Source organism: Procambarus clarkii, chromosome 4, assembly GCF_040958095.1.
Source record: "Procambarus clarkii isolate CNS0578487 chromosome 4, FALCON_Pclarkii_2.0, whole genome shotgun sequence".
NCBI lineage: Eukaryota > Metazoa > Arthropoda > Malacostraca > Decapoda > Cambaridae > Procambarus > Procambarus clarkii.
Genome location: NC_091153.1, coordinates 18,775,433 through 18,793,561, shown reverse-complemented (window position 1 = coordinate 18,793,561; position 18,129 = coordinate 18,775,433). Strand labels below are relative to the sequence as shown.

Sequence of the window (18,129 nt, the reverse complement as noted above, 5' to 3'; positions counted from 1 at the left end):
TACCCTAACAACTCTCTACGCGTTCTGGGCACGGGGTATTCCCTAATGGCCGACACTTTGTGATCTACAGGGGTTACTTCCCCTTGGCCGATGACGAAGCCTAGGTACTCTAAGTGGGCCTTCCCAAACTCGCTCTTGGCTAAGTTTACAGTCAAGTTAGCCTCCTCTAGCCTCCTGAACAATTCTTTGAGTCTTTCCAGGTGTGTCTTCCAATCGTCGGCGTACACGACGATGTCATCGATGTATACTGTGCAGCCTTCGGCCCCCCTTAGCAACTCATTCATCATGCGCTGGAAACAGCTACCGCTGTTTTTCATTCCAAAGGGTAACACCTTGTATTGGTACAGCCCGTCCGGCGTTACGAAAGCTGATATTTTCCTGGCCGCGGGAGTCAATGAGATCTGGTAGTACCCCTTGAGCAGATCGACCTTGCACTGCCCACCTTGTCGATACAATCGCTCACCCTTGGCATGGGGTGAGAATCTGCCACAGTGATAGAGTTCACCTTTCTGTAGTCTGTACAAAAGCGGAATGTACCATCGCTTTTCTTCACTAACAAGCATGGGGAACTCCACTCACTGCTGCTAGGCTCTGCAAGGTCGTTCTTAAGGAGATACTCCACCTCCTTCCTCATCAGCTCTCGCTTCTCCGGGCTTACCCTATAAGCGCTCTGCTTGACGGGCCTGGCGTCCCTCACCTCTACCTCGTGCGTTACACTCTTGTGTCGTCGGGGCACGTCGATAAAGAGGGGATTCTCCCTTAATAGGTTCATCAGGTCCGTGCTTTGCTGCCCTTCCAGGTGTTGTAGCTTGTCCTCGATTTTCGCCAAACTCTCCGAATTGGAGAGACGGGTGCTGTCCGCCCTGGACCACTTTCCTTCCTCCTCTGGAAGTTCCTGGTCCACCTGCATGCACAAAATCGTCTTCTGCTGGGGGTCTCGAGTCAACGTTCCGACCTGCTTGGCGGCTCCTCCTTCCTCAGGGAAGAAAGGTTTCAGGCGGTCAACATGACACACCTGTTTCTTGCGGGATCTATCCGGCTTACTGATGTCATACGTTACAGGACCCAACCGCCGTAGCACCTGGTACGGTCCCTCGAACCGTGACTTGGTCACTCTACTCTTACCCGGCAGCTATACCATCACCTGGGACCCAACCTGGAACTCCCTCGGCGTAGCTCTCTTGTCTTACCACTCCGACATCTTATACGCTGCGCCTCCTTCAGGTGTTTTGCAGCTAGTTCATTTGCTAGAGTGAGACGCTCCTTGAAGTTTTGAACGTACTCATTGACTGTTCCCACGGTCACTCCTGGTGTCCATTGTTCCTTCAGCATGGACGGAGGACTTCGCACCTCATGTCCATACACCAGCTGGAAAGGTGAGAAACCTAACGATTCTACCACTGCGTTACGTATGACAAACAACGCAGGGTATACTGCTTCATCCCACTTAGCCCCGTGCTCTGTGCAGAACACTCTCAGAACGGTCTTCAAGGTGGAGTGAAACCTTTCGCACGCCCCCTGCGACTGCGGTCGGTAGGGCGACGACCGAATCTGAGTCACTCCCCAACTTGTCACGGTCTGCCTGAACCACTTGGACTGGAATATACTTCCACAGTCCGTCTGAATTTCCCTGGGCATTCCCACCCAAGAGAAAAATCGTTGCAGCTGCCCGGATACTCCTCTCGACGTCAAACGTCGCATTTGACAGCTTCCGGAAATCTGGTCGATGCACACATTATTGTCATTAGGTAGGTATTTCCTCGTTTCGTCCGTGGCAACGGTCCCACCCCATCGACCAACAGACGCTCGAATGCAGGCCCAAATGCGGGAACAAGGACTAACGGGGCCTTTGGTATCGCGGGTTGGCTCTTCCCTGCCCTCTGGCAGGGTAAGCACGTCTTACAATAACGCCTCACATCGACGTCCATACCTGGCCAGTAGAAATGATCCCTGATCTTACGCAGCGTCTTGGTCACCCCCAGGTGACCTGCAGAGTCCACAGAGTGCGACAGATCCAACACTGCCGCTCTGCACTGGGCCGGCAACACTACCTGGTGTCTCGTACCTAGAGATGCTTCTCCGGCCTCCATCCTCACAGGCCTCCACTGTCTCATCAGCATGCCGTCCTGTATGTAAAAATGAGTTGCTCTCTCAGGACCAACACGTCCTCCTTTGGCCTCATGAATCAATTCGGGGAACTCTATCTGCTGCAACTCCCCAAGACGAGTGCGGTCTACCCCTAGAGAACTGGCGAGGGTCACCTGTAACTCACCATCCGGGCTGCCTTCGCCCTCCATCCGTTCTCCAGGTTCCATGAAGAGGAGATCGATTTCCAGACTGTCGGTCATCTCCTCTTCAGCCCTATCAGATCCAATCCCTCCGTTTCCGTCGCACCGCCTCGGAATCACAGCGCATACAGGGAACGCCACAGCGGAGATTCCCTTCTCGTCCCCACAGGCGTCTAACACTCTGCCTTCCTCCTTATAGTGCTCCAAGCACTCTTCGCCCTTCATGAGGTTAGGGAGGACACATCCTCCACATGCGTCATTTCCGAGGATGACTTGTGCCTCCATCTTGGGCATTGATGCACAGACTCCCACCACTAGGGTCTGGCAGCCATAATCAGAATTCAGAGTTACCTGGTGTAGGGGCATCCTTACTGGGCCTCCCACAGTGGTCACACTTGCCACCCCCACACTGGTACTCTCGTAACCCTCGGGGAACAGGGTTTCGCTCACCAGGGTAAAATCTGCCCCAGTGTCTCTCAATATCTTCACCGGGATGGGGTCTGCGTCCCCCATCCTCACAGTTGCGTCCCCCCACTTGGACTGGAATATACTTCCACAGTCCGTCTGAATTTCCCTGGGCATTCCCACCCAAGAGAAAAATCGTTGCAGCTGCCCGGATACTCCTCTCGACGTCAAACGTCGCATTTGACAGCTTCCGGAAATCTGGTCGATGCACACATTATTGTCATTAGGTAGGTATTTCCTCGTTTCGTCCGTGGCAACGGTCCCACCCCATCGACCAACAGACGCTCGAATGCAGGCCCAAATGCGGGAACAAGGACTAACGGGGCCTTTGGTATCGCGGGTTGGCTCTTCCCTGCCCTCTGGCAGGGTAAGCACGTCTTACAATAACGCCTCACATCGACGTCCATACCTGGCCAGTAGAAATGATCCCTGATCTTACGCAGCGTCTTGGTCACCCCCAGGTGACCTGCAGAGTCCACAGAGTGCGACAGATCCAACACTGCCGCTCTGCACTGGGCCGGCAACACTACCTGGTGTCTCGTACCTAGAGATGCTTCTCCGGCCTCCATCCTCACAGGCCTCCACTGTCTCATCAGCATGCCGTCCTGTATGTAAAAATGAGTTGCTCTCTCAGGACCAACACGTCCTCCTTTGGCCTCATGAATCAATTCGGGGAACTCTATCTGCTGCAACTCCCCAAGACGAGTGCGGTCTACCCCTAGAGAACTGGCGAGGGTCACCTGTAACTCACCATCCGGGCTGCCTTCGCCCTCCATCCGTTCTCCAGGTTCCATGAAGAGGAGATCGATTTCCAGACTGTCGGTCATCTCCTCTTCAGCCCTATCAGATCCACTCCCTCCGTTTCCGTCGCACCGCCTCGGAATCACAGCGCATACAGGGAACGCCACAGCGGAGATTCCCTTCTCGTCCCCACAGGCGTCTAACACTCTGCCTTCCTCCTTATAGTGCTCCATGCACTCTTCGCCCTTCATGAGGTTAGGGAGGACACATCCTCCACATGCGTCATTTCCGAGGATGACTTGTGCCTCCATCTTGGGCATTGATGCACAGACTCCCACCACTAGGGTCTGGCAGCCATAATCAGAATTCAGAGTTACCTGGTGTAGGGGCATCCTTACTGGGCCTCCCACAGTGGTCACACTTGCCACCCCCACACTGGTACTCTCGTAACCCTCGGGGAACAGGGTTTCGCTCACCAGGGTAAAATCTGCCCCAGTGTCTCTCAATATCTTCACCGGGATGGGGTCTGCGTCCCCCATCCTCACAGTTCCCTCACACACGAATGGGTGAACTCTTTTCTCCCCACTCAGCACGGGCTCATCCCGCACCCTCTCGGCCTTCTGGTCCTCAACCCTCACGAAAGCAACGTTTCCCCGCTGCTTAGGGCGCTTGCAGTCCCGCGAGAAGTGTCCGAATCCCCCAGAATTGAAACAGCGAAGCTTCCCCGTCGGAGACCATCCACCACCGCTCGCCCCCGCCAAACGCCTCCAGAGGCCGCCGCTCCGTGTGTCTTCCTCGCACCATCCGTCGACTCCTTCGTCGCAGCAACAGCTCCTGAGCTCTCAGTTTGGGACTTCTTTACCGGCTCCACCGCACTCTTTGATCCTCTGCTGTCTCCACTTGAGAGGTGGGACTTGGGAGAACTCGCTCCTGTCCTCCATCCGTCCGTCCTTCTATAACTTCTCCCATATTCGGAGTATACTGGCGGTCGGTGCTCTCCCTCTCGACGTGGTCGTAAGGCTTCTTCCAGCATGTCAGCTCTGTCGGCCGCGGCCCTTAGGTCCCTTATGTCCGCCTCCTTTACTCTAACTCTGATCTCAGGTGAGAGCACGGACATAAACTTCTCCATGACCATAAGCCTCTTGACATCCTCAGCCGACTTCGCTTCTTCAGACTCCAGCCACTTCAGGAACGTTCTCTCCATGTCCCTCGCCGTCTTCGCATAAGATTTTCCTGGCGCACAGGTACATTACCTGAATCTCTTCCTGTAACATTCCGGCGTTAGCTTGAAAGAATGGAGCACAGCTCTCTTTACAGCATCGTAGTTGGTGCACTCCCTGAGGTCGAGCATGTTGTAGGCTTCACGAGCTTCACCAGTGAGCCTACTCTGAACCAGCTCCGCCCTCGGCCACTTCTTCAAGGTAGCGACCCTCTCGAAGTGGTCGAAGAAACCTTCAGCTTCGTTTGGTACAAAGGCCGGCAGATCTCGCTCCCTCACTCGGCGGTCTTCCTGCTGTGGCGGCGCAGGTGGAGCTAGCCCTAGTTCAGCTAGCTTCAGCTACACCTCTTTGTTAGCTTGCACCTCCTGCTGTTTCAGCCTAGCTTCTAGCTCTCGCTCCTCTCGTCTCAGCTGTGCCTTATGTTCACGCTTCAGCTGTGCTTCCCGCTCCTCACGTTTCATTTGCGCTTCTTCTCTGCGCAGCTGTGCCTCTCGCTCTTCTCTGCGCAGCTGTGCCTCTGTTTCTCGCTCTTCCTTGCGCAGCTGTGCCTCTCGTTCTTCCCTTCTCAGCTGTGCCTCTCGTTCCTGTTCTTCCCGCTTCAGCTGCGCTTCCAGCTGCAGCTTCAATATTTCCAGTTTGATTCTGTGCCTGCTGCCGCTGGATCCCCTGCTGCTTCCACCAATGCTCAGATGTTCTCCCATACTGGCAGGTGTTTGTGGCCATTCCTCCCCCAAAGCTTCATCTCGTGAACTGAGCTGTGCCATGATCTTCAGTCTTCTTTCTCCCACTTTGGAAGATCTCAATTTTATCCCAAAGTGGTCGGCTATCGATTGCAGCTGTGCCTTGGTGCACTCCTCCAGCACCTGCTCATCTCTAGTGTCAATGAACCTTGTTACCTTATCATCCTCCATCTTGTGATATGAGTGATAACCTGTACCTGATACCTAATACCACTGTAAAGTACCACAATTACAACCTTTATCTTGATCGTTATCCTGGCGAGGTCGCCAATGTCGGGGTTCCCTCTTTCTTACTATATCACAGTGTACACAAGGTCACTCACCGTAGCCCTGCGGGTCTTCACTCAATCCTCGCGGCGCCACTGTATGCCCGGAGAGTATCCCAGTCGATCCCCGGCCAGCCTCTTTAACCAGAGATGAGTGAGAACACAGTTTGCTCTCTAAACCGTGTGCCCGCCCCGACAAGGGCTCTACTACTAACCACAAGGTCGCCAACTGGTGTTTCCCGTGTCCAGTAACACGTCAGTGGAATTGTGGAATGGTGGTAACAGTGGCAAGAGCACACTCAATAGATCTGATATCAGGCAGGTATTTATTTCTATCACTCTATCTCCTTTCAAGTATTATATAGCCACAAGAAATATGGAGGGGATGATACAAACGCCAAGGTATTTTGTATTTTACTTAAAACTCAAGACATCATATTCTTATATCAACAAGCAAACAGCTAGTACGTGCAAAAGTCGCTCGCTCTCCACATATAATCAGGAACACACCAAGATGGCAATGCTCCCCCTCACGTCAATGTCAAAATCAGCTGGGCGACTCCCCCCTCACTGCGTGATCTCTTACTGCACTTGTTTGCTGGCGTTAGGCACCTATTTCTTTAAATTCTCAAGAGTTGCTAAATGTTCAAACAACACAATATTTGCAACAATGGCAATAGAACACAAATGATTCACTGCACTGATCTTGAGGTCAATCAAACATTTCTACATTAATGAACATAATAATTCACTATCATGGCATAACACACTGTACTTCATATAATGATAACGAATGCAACAAGATATAGTACTGGAGTTCCCAGTAACTCCTTTCGTAGGCGAATATTCAATTGATCACTGCACACATGAAAAATTATTCAAACCACAAGTATGTATATATATATAGATAAATCATAAATATCAATAATAGTAATAATATAAATACTGGGCACATAGCCTAACACCAATAACTGGTACACTTATATATATATTCTCTCTCTAAGTTATCATAGTAAAGTCACATGAAAGAAATTATCGACACAGTAAATTCTTCAATCATTCCAGGTGCCTGCACACACCACATGTATATAAATAACGTGAGAGCTTTGTACAGCCTCATTCTGCACTACTGTGCCTTACTGTGACATAGACATAAGTGAGCCTTGCTCACGACATGAAAGATACTCTGACTAAATATATAGCTGACTAAAGGGGAATTGGGAGGGAAACTAGAATCACCTACTTCCACCTATCCTCTGGTGAGAGTCGAATTGTAGCTCCTGGTCCAGGCTCTCGCCTCGTATAAGGAACGCCCCCACACACACACTGATGTGTCCTCCAGGAACCCAATCAACGTCCCAAAATAAACGAGTCGTCTCCGTGTTCTGTCCTCCGGGGGTCCTTGCTCCTCCTAGGTTACCATTGGCTCCCTGTGCCACGTCGCTGTTGGTGACCAATCTGGTGCCACTGACGTCACACGGTTTTGGCGGCAAAATGGAGGGGCCAGCGCCATATTGGTTCCCTAATGGGCCTACACCACAGGCCAAAATACTCTTCTTTTACAAATTTCTCGCCACCTCGAGAACACTACACTTTCCCACATATATCAAACTGATGCCCGCGACGTAGAGAACGCTCGGGTAAAGTGGACATGACTCTTACAGCAGGCGTGGGAGAAATATAAGGGGGGAACACCGTCACAATATACATATATATATATACACACACATGCATTCACATACATGTGTCTCTTTTAGTCTGACAGGGTGAGATAGCTGACAGAGAAACTAGTGTGCAATTAAGCACTTAATCACTGAAGGTGATTAAGGAGCTTTTACAAGCTCAGGTTATAAAGTTACATCACATACATACATTGTATAATTGATACATTACATGGTCAATCTTTGGTACAAGTCCAATATATCATCAAGTGTTCCAGTACTCATATAGTAATTACAGAGCTCAGCATACTTTAGCCCAGGGGGGCGAAAGTCAGTCAATATGGGACATTCTACAATATAATGTTCAAGAGAGTGCATCTTTCACAAAGTTGACACATTGTGTACTCGACATTTGGGTTTTGAGAAAGCTGCCAGATACGTCTATATACCCGGCGTATTCTGGCCACTATAACATCACATTGCCGGGTTCTTGTTCTATTAGTCCCATATGTGAATGTCTCTCCTCACGATATCTATCATAATATTTAATGCTACAACTTTCAGGTCTTTGTGAATTTGTTAGGTCGATGAGATTTTCATTAGATATTTGTTTAAGTATTCTCTTTGTCACTGCTAATGAAACACACATAAATTTCTACCACTGGTTTTCTACAGGCTGTCTTTGCAAGCATATCAACAGTGTCATGCCTTGAGATGCCAACATGTGATGGTATCCATAGGAATTTAATTTCAAATCTGTTTTCTTTAGCAGCTAAAACATCCATTCGAATATCACTGACTATTTTATGGGTGTCACAACTATGTGCGTTCAATGCCAGGAGTGCACTCTGTGAGTCACAGTATATAAGTACACTGCCTTTGTCTTTTAAAAATTCAGTGACAAGGTATATACCTGCAAGTTCGGTTTGAGTTGTACTTGCCCAATCATTGACACGCTTCATTGCTTTATGTACGAGAGAAGATTGTTCAAATATATTACATGCACATCCGGTACATCGTCCACCTTCTTCTACAGAACCGTCGGTATAGCACTGATACACATCGTTACCCATACTCTGAGTAATCTCAGTGATGCTTTTCAGTGTTAACTGTTTTAACAATGTAGAATGTACACGATCTTTCTTGGGCGCATTTACAAAATCAACTGATAGAGCCCAGTTATCCCATGGATTAACTGGTTGATTAATCATTAATTGAGTTGGGTACATATTTAATATTTTGATGCAGTTGGCTACCTTGTAGAACCAAAATACAAAATCAGATTTCGTTCTTCTTCTATAGACGTCAGGTGAGCGCAGCATATTAAAAAGTTTAGCTTGAAACTTCATATGTTGCCTAGATCTACTCAATGCCTTCACGCCGAAAACTGTGCTAATAGACAAAATTCTCTCACTTATGGTAGGTAATTTTAACTCTGCTCTCAAATTAACTATTCTTGTGGACTTTGGAGCCCCAAGGATGAGACGCATAGCTTCATTTTGCAAGGTTTCAAGAGATTTCAGCTCTTTGTCTGTATACAGTGTGAGTTGTGGAGCATTGTAGTCAATCACAGAGCGTATAAATGATACATAAAACATTCTAGCAAGTCTCACGTTATTTCCATGATTGACACTATGTTTAGTAGCCTGCACTGGCAAATTTTGGGTACACCGTGAGGATATCTTCAAGAATACGAGAGTGAATAAAGTAATTGCAAAGCTCCAGAAATAACATTGGCTAATACGTTGCATACAATAGGAATATTCAGTTTAATGAGACACTTCACAGTTTAATGTGAAGTTTCAGTTTATTGGCAACACTTCTACTCAACCAGCTTGTATATAGGTTGCCCGCTAGTGCGTTTGCAACACTTTTCTCCCAACAAACAGCATTAGTCAGTTTTTCTCTGACTACTGCTTACTACTAGACAAGTAGTAAGGGTGATGTTGGATCTCGCATCACCCTTACACAGAAGGTAGTAGTGAGCTGCTCAATTCTTTAACATATGTTTGGGAGTTTCAGCATCATAACTGAAATCAATCTTATTACATTTCTAATACGAGAAATGGATTATTCCGGCAATATAGGTGAAAAAATCTTTTGCAGAATCATAGATAAAATTGATAAAATAAAAAGACAGTTTTCATATATACCGCTAACCATAATGACACTCACAATAATGAGTCTAAAGAAAAATAAGTAATACACGAATTTCCTCCCCACCCTACTTTTTTTTTACACATCCCAATTGTACAATAAACGTATGTAGAAATAAGAAGTCACAACGATCATCTTATCCAGTGTACAACCTCATCTTCATTCTTGCTGTATCTTAATTGCTTGATCAAGACTCATTATATTATTATTAATATCTTTATTGACAAAATTTAATTCCAATTTTGCCTAATCGGAGGATTTCAATTAAGTCTTATTAAAGTGAGGATAATGCTGGTATTCACTGTCACACAGAACAAAGGGTCATCCACAAGACAATAGGTCTAAACTGTATGATGAAGTACATGTATATCTTGGTTAAAATCAATGTTTTAATGTATGAATATGTAAAATCAAGTTTCTTTTGTGCACTGCCACACAAGAGTATGGATGGGTTCATAAGAGATGCAGCTTAAAATAATATATATATATATATATATATATATATATATATATATATATATATATATATATATATATATATATATATATATATATGTCGTACCTAGTAGCCAGAATGCACTTCTTGGCCTACTATGCAAGGCCCGATTTGCCTAATAACCCAAGTTTTCCTGAATTAATATATTTTCTCTAATTGTTTTCTTATGAAATGATAAAGCTACCCATTTCATTATGTATGAGGTCAATTTTTTTTTATTGGAGTTAAAATTAATGTAGATATATGATCGAACCTAACCAGCCCTACCTAACCTACCCTAACCTATCTTTATAGGTTAGGTTAGGTTAGGTAGCCGAAATAGTTAGGTTAGGTTAGGTAGGTTAGGTAGTCGAAAAGCAATTAATTCATGACAACTTGGCTTATTAGCCAAATCGGGCCTTGCATAGTAGGCTGAGAAGTGCGTTCTGGCTACTAGGTACGACATATATATATATATATATATATATATATATATATATATATATATATATATATATATATATATATATATATATATATATATATACATATATATACAGTATATATATATATATATATATATATATATATATATATATATATATATATATATATATATATATATATATATATATATATATATATATATATATATATAAGAGATGTATATATATATACTATATATATATATATATAGTATATATATATATATATATATGCAGAATAACCACATGTGAAAAAAAAAGAATGCTTAACGCGTTTTCGGCTAACTCGCCTTCATCAGAGCAAAGTAGAATGAAGTAGTAGATTCATTCTACTTTGCTCTGATGAAGGCGAATTACCCGAAAACGCATTAAGCATTCTCTATTTTACACATGTGGTCATTCTGCATACTTGGATCAGTGTTATATATATGTATATATATATATATATATATATATATATATATATATATATATATATATATATATATATATATTAGTATATTTTGGTAGCAGTCTTTCCTGTAGACATATATTATTAAATATGACCGAAAAAGTAAGATTAATAATTCTAACACGAATTTTCTCAATCTTTCGTACATTTCTTTTCACTGTTGGAGGTAAATCAAAAATCAATTCTCCAAAATTAATTTTTATTTCTAGTCTGACGCGACACGAGCGCGTTTCGTAAAACTTATTACATTTTCAAAGACTTTAGTTTACAAATACACAACTGAATAGAACTTACGCATCTCCGATTTTATATCTACATTTGAGTGAGGTGGAAGGGGTGATGTGGCATTAATCAACACAAGACAGAACAAGGGGTGGCATTAATAGGGTATTAATTTCATCAACACAAGACAAAACAAGGGGTGGCATTAATAGGGTATTAATTTCATCAACACAAGACAGAACACGAAACAATGGGTATTGAATAGAAGTGTTTGTAGAAAGCCTATTGGTCCATATTTCTTGATGCTTCTATATTGGAGCAGAGTCTTGAGGTGGGTAGAATATAGTTGTGCAATAATTGGCTGTTGATTGCTGGTGTTGACTTCTTGATGTGTAGTGCCTCGCAAACGTCAAGCCGCCTGCTATCGCTGTATCTATCGATGATTTCTGTGTTGTTTACTAGGATTTCTCTGGCGATGGTTTGGTTGTGGGAAGAGATTATATGTTCCTTAATGGAGCCCTGTTGCTTATGCATCATTAAACGCCTAGAAAGAGATGTTGTTGTCTTGCCTATATACTGGGTTTTTTGGAGCTTACAGTCCCCAAGAGGGCATTTGAAGGCATAGACGACGTTAGTCTCTTTTAAAGCGTTCTGTTTTGTGTCTGGAGAGTTTCTCATGAGTAGGCTGGCCGTTTTTCTGGTTTTATAGTAAATCGTCAGTTGTATCCTCTGATTTTTGTCTGTAGGGATAACGTTTCAATTAACAATATCTTTCAGGACCCTTTCCTCCGTTTTATGAGCTGTGGAAAAGAAGTTCCTGTAAAATAGTCTAATAGGGGGTATAGGTGTTGTGTTAGTTGTCTCTTCAGAGGTTGCATGGCTTTTCACTTTCCTTCTTATGATGTCTTCGACGAAACCATTGGAGAAGCCGTTGTTGACTAGGACCTGCCTTACCCTACAGAGTTCTTCGTTGACTTGCTTCCATTCTGAGCTGTGGCTGAGAGCACGGTCGACATATGCGTTAACAACACTCCTCTTGTACCTGTCTGGGCAGTCGCTGTTGGCATTTAGGCACGGTCCTATGTTCGTTTCCTTAGTGTAGACTGCAGTGTGGAAACCTCCGCTCTGTTCCATGACTGTTACATCTAGAAAGGGCAGCTTCCCATCCTTTTCCATCTCGTAAGTGAAACGCAGCACAGAACTCTGCTCAAATGCCTCCTTCAGCTCCTGCAGATGTCTGACATCAGGTACCTGTGTAAAAATGTCGTCAACATACCTGCAGTATATGGCCGGTTTTAAGTTCATGTCGACTAAGACTTTTTGCTCGATGGTACCCATGTAGAAGTTTGCAAACAGGACACCTAGGGGAGAACCCATGGCGACCCCATCTACTTGCTTATACATGTGCCCATCCGGGCTCAAGAAGGGTGCCTCTTTAGTACAAGCTTGGAGTAGTTTCCTCAGAATATTTTCTGGTATGTCAAGAGGAGTACAGGCTGGATCACGATACACTCTGTCGGCTATCATTCCGATTGTCTCGTCCACAGGTACGTTGGTAAACAGCGATTCTACGTCCAACGAGGCTCTTATCCCTGTGGCCCGTGTGCCCCGCAGTAAGTCAACATATTCCTTTGGAGACTTCAGGCTGAAGGCGCAAGGAACATAAGGAGTCAGCAGGCCGTTGAGTCGCTTCGCCAGTCTGTACGTGGGTGTGGGTATCTGGCTAATGATTGGCCGAAGTGGGTTTCCAGGCTTGTGTGTCTTGACATTTCCATACGCATATCCAGGTTTATATTCCCCAATGATCTTTGGCAGGTGGAGTCCGGATTTCTTTGCGTTCACAGTTTCGATCAGTTTGTTGACCTTTGCTTTGAATTCGGCTGTAGTGTCCTTCGTTACCCTTTGGAACTTAGTTTGGTCAGAGAGTATGATGTTCATTTTCGCCAGATATTCGTCTTTTTTAAGAATGACATATATTGGCGACTTGTCACCTCTCCTGACAACTATCTCCTTGTTCTCACGAAGGCTTTTAGCTGCCGCTTTAAGCTCGGGGGACAGTATGGTGCTTCTGTAATTGCCTCGATTCTTTCCTCCTTCTGCAATAAGTTCTGCTTGTAAGGTATCTTTGGTAGTGACCTTCTTTTGTGTCTCGAGGTCGAATATGTCGTCCAACAGAATTTCCAACTCTACTATTTCCAACAGACAGGTACAAGAGGAGTGTTGTTAACGCATATGTCGACCGTGCTCTCAGCCACAGCTCAGAATGGAAGCAAGTCGACGAAGAACTCTGTAGGGTAAGGCAGGTCCTAGTCAACAACGGCTTCTCCAATGGTTTCGTCGAAGACATCATAAGAAGGAAAGTGAAAAGCCATGCAACCTCTGAAGAGACAACTAACACAACACCTATACCCCCTATTAGACTATTTTACAGGAACTTCTTTTCCACAGCTCATAAAACGAAGGAAAGGGTCCTGAAAGATATTGTTAATAGAAACGTTATCCCTACAGACAAAAATCAGAGGATACAACTGACGATTTACTATAAAACCAGAAAAACGGCCAGCCTACTCATGAGAAACTCTCCAGACACAAAACAGAACGCTTTAAAAGAGACTAACATCGTCTATGCCTTCAAATGCCCTCTTCGGGACTGTAAGCTCCAAAAAACCCAGTATATAGGAAAGACAACAACATCTCTTTCTAGGCGTTTAACGATGCATAAGCAACAGGGCTCCATTAAGGAACATATAATCTCTTCCCACAACCAAACCATCGCCAGAGAAATCCTAGTAAACAACACAGAAATCATCGATAGATACAGCGATAGCAGGCGGCTTGACGTTTGCGAGGCACTACACATCAAGAAGTCAACACCAGCAATCAACAGCCAATTATTGCACAATTATATTCTACCCACCTCAAAACTCCGCTCCAATATAGAAGCATCAAGAAATATGGACCAATAGGCTTTCTACAAACAATTCTATTCAATACCCATTGTTTCGTGTTCTGTCTTGTGTTGATGAAATTAATACCCTATTAATGCCACCCCTTGTTCTGTCTTGTGTTGATGAAATTAATACCCTATTAATGCCACCCCTTGTTCTGTCTTGTGTTGATTAATGCCACATCACCCCTTCCACCTCACTCAAATGTAGATATAAAATCGGAGATGCGTAAGTTCTATTCAGTTGTGTATTTGTAAACTAAAGTCTTTGAAAATGTAATAAGTTTTACGAAACGCGCTCGTGTCGCGTCAGACTAGAAATAAAAATTAATTTTGGAGAATTGATTTTTGATTTACCTCCAACAGTGAAAAGAAATGTACGAAAGATTGAGAAAATTCGTGTTAGAATTATTAATCTTACTTTTTCGGTCATATTTAATAATATATATATATATATATATATATATATATATATATATATAAATATATATATATATATATATATATATATATATATATATATATATATATATATATATAATAATAATAAAGTTAGATACATATACACACACACTAAAAGAATAGGGATGTAGGAGAAGAAAATATCAATGTGTTCAGTGAGGATCCACAAGGATCCCTGAGTACTCTTTATTTTCTTCTCCAAGGCTATGGGTCCCTACATTTGCATCAGGGGTGGAACCCCTCTTAGGTTTTAGAATATATATATATATATATATATATATATATATATATATATATATATATATATATATATATATATATATATATATAATTGTTTTTCATTCTTTAAAATGGACAAGCAAATATTGGATAAATTGTTAGGATGTCGTCCAGTACACCAAATTCAATGAAATAGTTACACAGTTGATGGTACAATAGGTCTAAACTCTTTTACGGTTTCACATTCAACAATATAGTGTTCTAGTGAATGCATTGAAGGTTTGTCACAGAGTTTTCAATCGGAATATTCTGTTAGTGGCTCTGCCACAGTAACCTGCCAGATGTGCTTATTGCCAAGGCGAATTCGGGTAATGACTACATCACATTGCCTGGTCCGGTTACTGTGCTGACATACAAATACCTATTATTACAAAACTTGACATAGCTTTTAATACTGCAGCTTTTAGGTCTCTGGGCATTTCTTAGTTCTTCTAAATCTGAATTAATTTCTTTAATTTGTATGCTTCTAATAATTGCATTAGATAGTCCATAGTCATAATCAATATTTTCTTTCCTGCAAGCCTCATTATCCAATCGATCTACAAAGTCATGTTTTCCACCAGCATGGGAAGGGATCCACACAAATTGTATACAATAGTTATTATCATTCCATTTAATCAAGACTCATAAGCCTAATTATACCACAAGGCCTATTATAAGTTTTGTGGGCCCCATTATCTTTGAGCTTTCTAAGTGGCTCACTAAAATTTTGTCCCCAATCTTTGGTACTATTTCTTATTCGCATTTGACTAGTTCGATGGATTTAGATGATCTTTAGTTAGATGATTTTTAACAAATTAAAGAATGTTCCAAATCAATGATGATAAATTAATCGAAAGAAAAAATTAATTCGAAAGAAAAACTATTTCTTTCAAATCTGTATAAGAAATGTTTTAAAGAAATTTATTTGTAAAATTACCCCCAGAATTATTCCTTGGTTTAGTTAGGGTGCTGATATTTTGAGTATTTGGTCATCAAAATTAAAATTGAAATGAATTTTAAGGAAAACTTAATGATCAAGTCACCTCTATCAATGTAAAAAGTGCCAGAATGTTCTACATGATGTCCATCATGTCACTATTGGACTACATTGCCCTGCACCTTATGAGTCTCTCTAGCAATAGGATGAAAGCTTTAGAGAGAATTAGAAATGAAGCCATGAGGATAATTCTTGGAACCCCCAAATGCACACTAGTCATCACATGAGGGTGTGTGTCAAAGCAACACAAGTAACAAATAATTTTCCGGTTTGTCCAACTCATTAGTTCAGATTTCTACTCTCTAATTTCGTTGTACATCAGCATATGTAACAATGTTCTCATCGTTACTATTAGTACTCACCAAAACAGGTGGATAGGTTGGATAATGAGGCTTTAAGTTTTGAGAGCACTTACTATCTATCATTGACTTGCTGGAGCCAATTTTACATTACACATAACTAAGTACAGACACGTCGAAATGTTACAGTAAATATTGAAATGTAATTTGGCTATTTAAGCCCCAAAGTGACCCACTCTTGACATCTAGGATTTCTTACATATGAAGGAATTCCTTGATCTATCATCTAAACATTATATATTTTCACAAATTTCACTGAAGACTGAAACAGTTTTGTCAACAATGTTTTGTGCTGTATTTCTTGTTAATCCCCGTGACGAGTACCAGACATCAAACCGGACCTCTTCACATATTTTGAGTAAGGCGCAGATGAATGTAACGTTAAGAGCATGAATATTTACATAACTTTTAAGATCTGTTAGCTGAACATGTTTACCTACTCCGTATATTCTGAAAAGATGTGTAACCATATTTGTAAACAAATAGTCTCTCGTAATAGGTTGTGGATTTGCAAAGAATTTCTCAGGAGAAAAATCAGCTGGCCGAAGCATTCTCTCAATGATCATATCTTCAATAAATGATTTTTTCTTCACGTTATTCTGAAACTGAATATGATACTGCTTTGCATACATCCAGAAATGATCTTTAACATTGTAAGGTGTTGAAATGCTCTGATACATTGGAGCACCATGGAAACCTAAAAAGCAGGTCTTGGAGTAACCTTTCATGTAACGACGCATATCAATGGGAACACGACTCCTAATATTGTAGGCGTCTCGTGTCAAGCCGGCCTCCCTTACTACCTCAACTAGAGCCGTGTTAATTATACTTGTAAATCCAGCATTGAACGATATATTTTCAGACTGACACTTGGCATGAAACTTATCAACGTCTGAGATATTCAGAAAAACATTTTCCAAGTATTTTGTCTGTGCCTGAGATGGTTCTGGGGCTCCGAAAGCTTCAATGAGGACAGAAGTGGCCGGCTCTTGTTTTTTAAGTTTAAGTAATGAGCTCAACCGTTCAGGATCATTTTCAAGAGCCGATTTTATTTGTTGGGTTATTTCTGATGTGTGACTGTGGTCTGCAAGTTGACCCAATTGCGAATCATCAATGGGCTTTCCGCTGAGCATGTCATCAATGATTTTATGGAACCAACCAATAATCATCATGATATCAGCACCATCAATTGCTGCATGTTGGCACTCAAATATCACTGTGTTCCGAAAAGGGAATTTTTTGTTTATCTCTGGCCGAGGAGGAAGGGCTTCAGGGGTAGATGATAAAAGTCGAACTCGCCACAGAGGTCCATCGGTCAAATTTGTTGGTATGTTTATCAGTGACTGTGTTTCCTTAAGTGGATCTGACCCTTCAACAACCTGAGAGATAAAGTAACAATAATTTGTTCAGATATACAGCCATATGAAACAAAGGCTTAAGTAAGGTAATCCAGATAATAGAGCGATGTATCAATTATTCTAGAAAAAATTGTTTTATTAAGGAGCCTGAGTTGCTTAATATAACATAATGAACCACAAAAATTTAAGGAAATAATTAGACCAGCCTTTCACTAATTAACCCATTGACCTCCATTAGTTAACCAAAATAGTAGTGCAAATTAACGCTAGGGACAGTGTCTCATCAAAATGACACTGTTGGATAAACCTAACCCCAATGTCTGTCGATCTTAACTATTAAGTCATTTGTTACTTAACCTTAAGTGGATAAAGCTTTAAAGTCATTTGTTACTTAACCTTAAGTGGATAAAGCTATAAAGTTATTTGTTAGATAACCTTAAGTGGATAAAGCTATTACAAGCATTTGTTAACTAACCTAAATAATAAAGGTGAATTGAGCTCATAAGGTCTAGCGCTTGAAGACCTAATGGGCTCTAAAGCGCTTCCAAACTTCACTTCATCAATAAAACGCAGT

General features: G+C 42.6%; 1 protein-coding gene across 4 annotated transcripts in view; it reads right to left on the bottom strand.

Moving 5' to 3' along the window:
• The window catches only part of LOC123751090 (uncharacterized), a 270,496-nt gene that overhangs the window by 64,584 nt on the left and 187,783 nt on the right, over positions 1-18,129 (bottom strand). Inside the window, exon 5 of one of the 4 annotated variants that reach the window (XM_069333113.1) lies at positions 14,790-17,576. The exons of 1 other annotated variant lie outside the window; for it this stretch is intronic. In XM_069333113.1, the coding sequence (XP_069189214.1) occupies positions 16,431-17,576 (1,146 nt within the window). In that variant the 3' untranslated portion in view covers positions 14,790-16,430. Of the gene's footprint in view, positions 1-14,789; positions 17,577-18,129 lie in introns of those variants that run through there. 2 more of the 4 variants (XM_069333106.1, XM_069333102.1) reach the window with 2 other exon arrangements.